At 37.1% G+C, this 7,596-nt stretch overlaps 1 protein-coding gene across 1 annotated transcript; it reads left to right on the top strand.

Annotated features, from left to right (window-relative positions):
• Positions 1-2,094: 2,094 nt before the first annotated feature.
• On the top strand, positions 2,095-3,792 carry LOC120354601. Its single transcript, XM_039441958.1, has 2 exons — positions 2,095-2,375; positions 3,367-3,792. The coding sequence occupies exons 1-2, from the start codon at positions 2,349-2,351 to the stop codon at positions 3,790-3,792; spliced, it is 453 nt and encodes a 150-aa protein (XP_039297892.1). The 5' UTR covers positions 2,095-2,348.
• Positions 3,793-7,596: the final 3,804 nt, after the last annotated feature.

Genomic DNA, 7,596 nt, shown 5'->3' with positions numbered 1-7,596 from the left:
TAATTTTCATATTGTCATTAAATTTGTCTGTTAACCTATGATTATAAATAACTTGTGAGTCCAGGTTTTTCTGGATTATCTGTTCATTATTTTCTATTTCACTGACAATTGAATTATAATGTTCTTTGTCATTGGCGTCCATGTTACCTGTGATCCAAGATATTGCTGTACCTAGACCATTGAAAAAACCTCGTTTGTGTTTACTTTGCGTTTTATAAGATTTTACATGCTCCATTTTATTGGATAGGTAAGTGAAATGTTGAAATAGCGTTTGAAGGAGCGTTTTATCGACAGAAGAGTTGGTTGGAGAATTAGCATTTAGGAAAAGTGCGTCAATTTCGTAACCTACAGCTGTTATATTTACAGTGTGAATATGTGCATGAGAGGTGTTAGAAAAAACATCGCTACTTGTTTTAATTGGGATTGCTCCGGCTGTATTTGTTAAGTCCGTGAGCTCATATCCGTGGACTCTGAGTTTGATTACTAGGGCCAGCAGTAGGCCTTGAGAGTCTGGGTGACCGGGTGTTGTAAGATGGAGTTCAATATTATGAAGATGAAGAAGCTGTTTGAAACTGTGGTTATCAAATTCTCGTCCATTGTCTGATTGAACCTCGGAGGGGCATGGGAAAAAGGAGAGATATTGAATGAAGGTCTTATTTATTTCATGTGAGTTGAGAGTTTCTAGGGGGAATGTCGTTAGTTTCTTTGAAAAGCAATCGACTATACTTAAGATTTTCATTTGTTTGAAGGTATACGTATCGACTTGAAGCTTTTTAAATGGTTTAGTCGGCGTAGGTGTTATTTGATACTTCTCTTTAATTGGGTGGCGTTCGTATTTAGTTTGTGCACAGGTAGTGCATTGGTTTATGAAAAGTTTAACATCATCAATCATACATGGCCAGTAGTATTTCTGTTTAAGTTTTGCGAGATTTTCATTAATACCTCGATGGCATGTTTTACCTACATGGTGTTGTGCAATAATCTCTTGTCGCTCATCAGTTTTAGTTACATCAATAACGAACTTAGAATATATTTTAATGATAATGGTCGCAAAGTGTTCGCGAATCAAGGAAGTGAACCGTGTTTGAAATATTCACCAATATTTTTGGTGGAGCGACGAGGCTCGATGGAATTCCAACCGGTTGAAAATCCATCGCGCCATGCCAAACCTACATCACTCCAACTCCTCGTGAATGGGGAATCTCGATGGCATGCTGGAACGACGGAACGACTGTGAATGTGGAAACCTGTGGGTTGTCCCGTCTCAGTGCGTGTCAGACCGTTGACTTGGAAGGATAGATTGCTGTTTTGCTCTTGTTTTGTTCTTGTGTTGTTGTGTTGTCATGAGTTCGAACCGGGATTTTGTAATCTCTGTGATCGAGATGTACAGGGATCATACCTGTTTGTGGAAAATAACAGACCCTGGTTACCATGACAAGGTAAAAAGGAACGCTGCTCTGGAGATGATCCTTGAATTTTTTAAAACTGTTGATCTCACAGCTACAAAGATGTTACTAAGAAGCTCAACTCGATGAGAGGCTCATTTCGGAAGGAAATTAATAAGGTTAGTTGTTATTATCAAGTATTTCTGTGTTTTATCATTTGTATCTCTGTAACTAGAGTCGCTACTAGAGTTGTTGGTTAGGCCTATTAGCATTTTATAATTACAAAATTACCCAATAGTTTTAATGAATATACAAAATGTTAATATTGTTGGTTAGGCATATTAGCATCTTATAATTACAAAATTACCCATTATACAAAATCATTATGTGAAATACAAATCTATATAAATATCTACATTATTGAAAGAATTTTATTGATTTTTGTATTCAACATATCTACCCCTAAATACTTATTTTTCTAGGCATATTGGGTATGAAATTGTTATGGTTGACGGCCATAGCTGAATGGACAGAGTGATTCAATGGCGTGAGTCATGATGGAGTGAATCATTGGTTGGTGCATCAAAGAGTAATTGTCATAATTTACGAGTTCTTATCGCTGACATCCTTTTGATTGTTTGTCAGCGCAGTAATATCTATTCATGAGTACTATTTATGAATAAATTTAGTGTTAGCCAGTCATTTTAGACATTAGAACCCATAAAAAAATGAAAGCTCTTAAACTGTAGAAGTGTCTAATTATAAAATTATAAAATTCGTTGTTTTTTTGGAAAAAAGACTATAGAATTGTTTTCATTACTACAATACAGGTTCGAGCATCTCAGAGGTCGGGTACTGGAGCTGATGACGTTCACATACCAAAACTGTGGTACTTCGACAGATTACAATTCCTGGAGGACCAAGAATTTCCAAGGCCATCCACAACCATTGCATCTGTACTAGATGACATGCCTGTTTGAATATGACGAGGTAAGAATGAATACAGATCAACAGTGTCATTTTCACAAGTGTATTTTCAAACTCACAAAAAAGAGACAAGTAAGATGCTATATAAAAGAGCACAATGCAGTCAGGTTTCACCTACACCCCAACAAGTTCATCTTGCCAGTCGACTGCTCCCTCACCGTTAAAGTATTGTACGTACATTTCCCTCACTAACTTTGCTTGGCTGGTTACATTTCGACTTGTATTTTCCAAAGGTATCAACCTTGTGTCAAAAGTAGACTGCTCTGATACCTCCTCATCTGACAGGTATGATGCACAATTTCTGCGAAGAAAATTGTGAAGTATGCAGCAAGTGAGTACTACTATGTCGATCTTGTCCAAACTCAAGTTGATGCTGGTGTGTAAAATTCTAAAACTATTTGAGAGTATTCCAAATGCATTCTCTACTACCCTTCGGGCCCTAGACAGTCTGTAAATGAAAATGCGTCTCTCGGCGGTTTAAGTCTTGACATTGAATGGTTTCATGAAGTCAGGTCGAAGAGAAAAAGCCTCATCTCCAACAAATACATACGGAGGTCCAAATAATGACCCATTCACTGGTTCTGGAGGAGGAGTATTCAAATTTCCAGAGATCAGGTCATTATAAAACTCTGTATTTTTGATAGCCCCTCCATCTGAAATCCTACCATTAGTTCCGACCTCACACCAAATAAACTCATAATCGGCATTGGCACATGCCATCAACACCACACTATGAAAATGCTTATAATTCCAGAAGAAAGAACCACTTCCATGCGGGGGTGAAATTCTTATATGCTTCCCGTCAACAGCACCGAGGCAATGTGGAAAATTCCATTTTTCCTTGAATCCCTCTGCTACAGCCTTCCAGCTTTGTTGGCTATCTGGGGTCTGAAAGAAAAGAATTATTTTCATTATTAGCAGTAAATACATTGATAGTTTTACTAATTAGGTATGTGCATAAAATTACAATAACATTGGTATTATATCATTTCAGACTGATGTTGATGATCCAGCAGAAACCCAATCTCAGACCTCATCATCATCTTCACGACCACAAACACCTGTAAGCAATAATTTTAAAAGACCACGTACAAAAGCTGATCAAGTTCTCGACAAAATTTCAAAACGTATGGACCAACCACCAGAGAAACGCCTTCCGAAAGAAAAATTTGCATCGTTCGGAGAACATGTTGCGGAAAAACTGCGCTACATGCCTCCCGAAATGGTACCAATTTGCCAAAAACTCATCTCTGACTGCATATTTCAGGGAGATATGAAAAACCTAAACATAACATCACGTATTGTTACCGACTACATCAACGTCATGTCCCAACCCTCTACGTCACAGCCTATTTCTTCTGATCCATCACTCAGAGGTGAAACCACCCAACTCCTACACAATGCATTTTATGATGACTGAATGTATGATGAATTAGACTTGAGTTTGTTTGTTGTTTCTGAAGTTTAATAAACTTTTTCTTTTTTTCTTGAATTGTGTTTTTTTTTCTATTGTTAAAAATCTACTTCTATAACAATAGTTTTAATTATAGGTAGGTTAGCATTCTAACCCTCTATATGGCAATCAAAATTTCTTTACTAACAGGCGTTTTTGGGCTCTTAATACAAATTATCAGATAACTCCTTGTAAATCATATAATACTGAGAATTTGTTGTTATTGTGAAAATATAAAACAACTGTTAACTTGGATTATTAATTGGAAAGAAAATTAAAAAAAAAACATAACCATTGCTTACTAAATATTTAGTTACAGAAGTTATTATTTGTATAATGAATTTACCTAAAATCTACTAATAGCAACAATTTACGTGATGGAAATATAATGTAGTGTCAAAGATCATAAATTTACGATATACAAAAAAGTTTACAGTACAAAAGTTAACATAATATATATTTAACAGAAGTTTTTAAATGGTTTATTATTTTTAACAGTATAAAGAATATATAGAATTTTCAAAAAGTGCCACACTGGTTTATTATTGTCTTAAGGTGACTTATAAAGCAATAAAATTGTTGATATGTCAGGTAATAACTAAATAATGCTATCAACTTACCTTCAAATAGGCCTCCAAGCTCTTCAGGATCGCGATGCAGGTTTCAGGAATAATTACTCCCAATCTCTGCGGTGATATTGCTGTGATGAACTTCAGCTCTTCATAGTTCATCCCGGTGGCCAAGAAACGTAGAGTTGCAGCCAACCTCTCATGGGGAGTAATGCACTGTCTCATGACTGTATCTTTCTTTGTAATCATCGGTGTTACCAAACGAAGTAAATGGTTGTAGGTATCTTCATCCATACGCAAATAATTCTTCCAGTCTGAAGGTTCGACACTAAGATCTTGAAATAAATTCAGATGCGTGTGATTCCGCCTATTCGAAAATAAACGTTTCACCCATTTCCGTTTGGGTTTTTTCTTTTTACGTACAAACACACACGCTGTTGAAATCAGGAGAAGTTCCTCGTCCATACTTGATCACAAACCATCAACTACTGGAGTGATGGAATGGAGTGCTCGTGAATTGACCCACAAAATATTTACAGATTTGGATCGTTCCAGCTGGAGTGACATCGCGCCGCGCCACGCCATTTGGAACGCTCGTCAGTGGCCAACTTAAGATTTTTTCGAGAGGTTCGTCCAGGAATCTCCTTGCTGAAGCTCGTGTTGGAATTGGTGAAAATCTATTTAGGTGATGGCCCGCAATGGTGGATAGCAAATGATTGAGATGATAACGTCTGCGGGTTACAATCTGTGTGAGTATTGGAGTCTTGCAGTTCTGGTTGTTGCTTTTCGTGACTGGCTACTGAGTCTTTCCACGGTGTCCTGCTGTAGGGTTTCGTAGTTCTCTTATGAAAAACTCGGCGGAGTGCTGAGGAAAAAAAAATTCGGCCTGGGAGAGTTCACAGAACACGAACAATTTCACAAGGAAGATCTACAGAAGTTCGGGCGCCAGTTAAGGGTGCAGGAACACACAGTGCGTTTTTAAAAATACTTTATTCAGGCCGAGCCTGTTCACTACAACTACATAATACAGAATATTGCTTGAGACTACTTCACATTGATTCTAATACCGTATTTATATGAAACAGTTACATTGATAACATTGGGGGAAGCTAGATTAGAAATTACACAATAAACAATAACAACTGATTAAACCAATTTAGTAATGGATTGCAAATAAGATATCAGTAATGGATTGGACTAATTACATAGAAGATAATATTAGGGAAAGCTAGATTAGACATTACACAATAAACAATAACAACTGATTAGACCAATTTAGTAATGGGTTGCAAATAAGATATCAGTAATGGATTGGACTAAGTACATAGAAAGATAATCTAACTGTGGACAGAAAGCTCAGATCGATTTCTTCTTCTTCTGCTTCTACTCCTCTTTCTGATTGTAATATATCGGAAGCGGCCGATATCAGCCCGGCGATATTGAAGTCTATCGATCTATCTCTAGCATCGTATTTTGAAAGTGACAAATTGCTGGAAAGGGTATCTGCTCTTGTTAAAACTATGATTGACGAATTTACTGGTGGGTTATCGGCCTATTAAAACTATCAATGATTTGAAGGAGGAAGTGGTTAAGGAAAAAGTGCATCGAGGAAAGTGATTCGATTCTTCACGAAAGATTGGATAGCTATGAACAGTACAACCGCCGTAATAATTTGAAAATATTCGGCGTTCCTGAGACTGAGGGGGAGTCCACCGACAACGCTGTTATTGCCATTATCAAGGAGAAATTGAAGCTCAATATCAATGAATCTCATATTGAGCGTACACATCGACTTGGGAGAAGGCCTCGTATGCCTGTATCTGGTGACACCAATCCCACGACTCGTCCGCGACCGATCATCGTCCGCTTCTCTAGCTATCACCATCGGAAAGATATATTCGCAAATAAAAAATTACTAAGCGGTACCTCAATCGTTGTTGGGGAGGATCTCACCAAAGAAAGAATGAACGTATATCGGCAGGCTATTCAAATGTTTGGTCGAGATAAAGTCTGTACTTTGGACGGTGTTATCCATTACATTAACGGGGACGGAGCTAGAAGATCTACCGTTCGAGGTTTCGTTGAGGATGTTCATTGTATATTGTTTATTGTATCTTATTTTTTCCTATCTGTAGGAACGGTACCTGCTTATTTTGTTTTCCTCATTTTTCAAGGACTCTCTTCTTTAGAGTATTGCTATTCAATTTGCTCTCTTTCAATCATCATGTGTTTATTTGTTCTTTTCATTTTTCTAGGACTCTCTCCTTTAAAGTATTGTAATCCAATTTTGCTCTTTCTCAATCTTTTATGTGTTCAAGATTCTATACAACTCATAACGTTTCACTTAAACTTGACTCGTCACATTTGTAACACAACAAAAAGATGTTGCCTTCCTTTTCCATTTTCAGCGTATTCACCCATTTCTCATTAATCTTTTTGTCATAGAGCGCAAACACTTTTTATGTCAAATACTAAATCATGGATCCCGATGTTGAATGTAAATATATTTCATCAGTGGATGAGTATAATGAATACATTTGTAGTAAGGATGGAGTTACTTTCTTCCATATGAATATCCAGAGTGTGGATAGAAACTATGACGAATTATTAGTATATTTGAGTAATATGTCAAGGAAACCGGACTTTATAATTCTCTCCGAAGCTTGGATTCAGCCAGATCATAATATTGATGTGTTTGAAATTGAGGGCTATGCCTCTGTGTCTGCTTGTGCAGATGATAGATGCGGTGGCATAATAATTTATCATAAAAATGAGTTTTCTTGTAACATAGTACAGAGTAGTGTTGAAGGTTCTGACTCCTTGATCTTGAATTGTGCTTACAATGATGTTAAATTCACTGTTGTTGGAATCTATAGATGGCATAGAGTCGCAGTTGACCGTTTTTTAGACAGCTATGATACATTTCTGCAGGATATAAACAGTGATATATTGATATGTCTTGGTGATTTCAACATTGATCTTAATAGGCCTGATAGGGTTTCTGATAAATATCTCGAGATAATAGCCTCGGTAGGTCTAGAAAATTTAATCAATATTGATACTCGTGTGACTGAGCGTTCTGCAACATGCATCGATCATATCCTGTTCAGAGGTATGCCACCTTCATCTGTGCGGTCTGCAGTTGTTGAGGCTGCTATAAGTGATCATAGAGCAATTTGTCTCTCTATTGCTCTCGCCAAGC

The sequence above is a fragment of the Nilaparvata lugens genome, chromosome X (genome assembly GCF_014356525.2).
Source record: "Nilaparvata lugens isolate BPH chromosome X, ASM1435652v1, whole genome shotgun sequence".
Taxonomy (NCBI): Eukaryota; Metazoa; Arthropoda; class Insecta; order Hemiptera; family Delphacidae; genus Nilaparvata; species Nilaparvata lugens.
Note: the sequence above shows the minus strand (reverse complement) of the source record. Positions and strands in the feature narration are given on the sequence as shown.

Bases quoted from the DNA above. Each gene is read 5' to 3' on its own strand.
- LOC120354601 (XM_039441958.1), top strand. From the start codon at position 2,349: ATGACATGCCTGTTTGAATATGACGAG. The intron at 2,376-3,366 runs GTAAGAATGAAT...ATATCATTTCAG, and splicing joins GCCTGTTTGAATATGACGAG to ACTGATGTTGATGATCCAGC.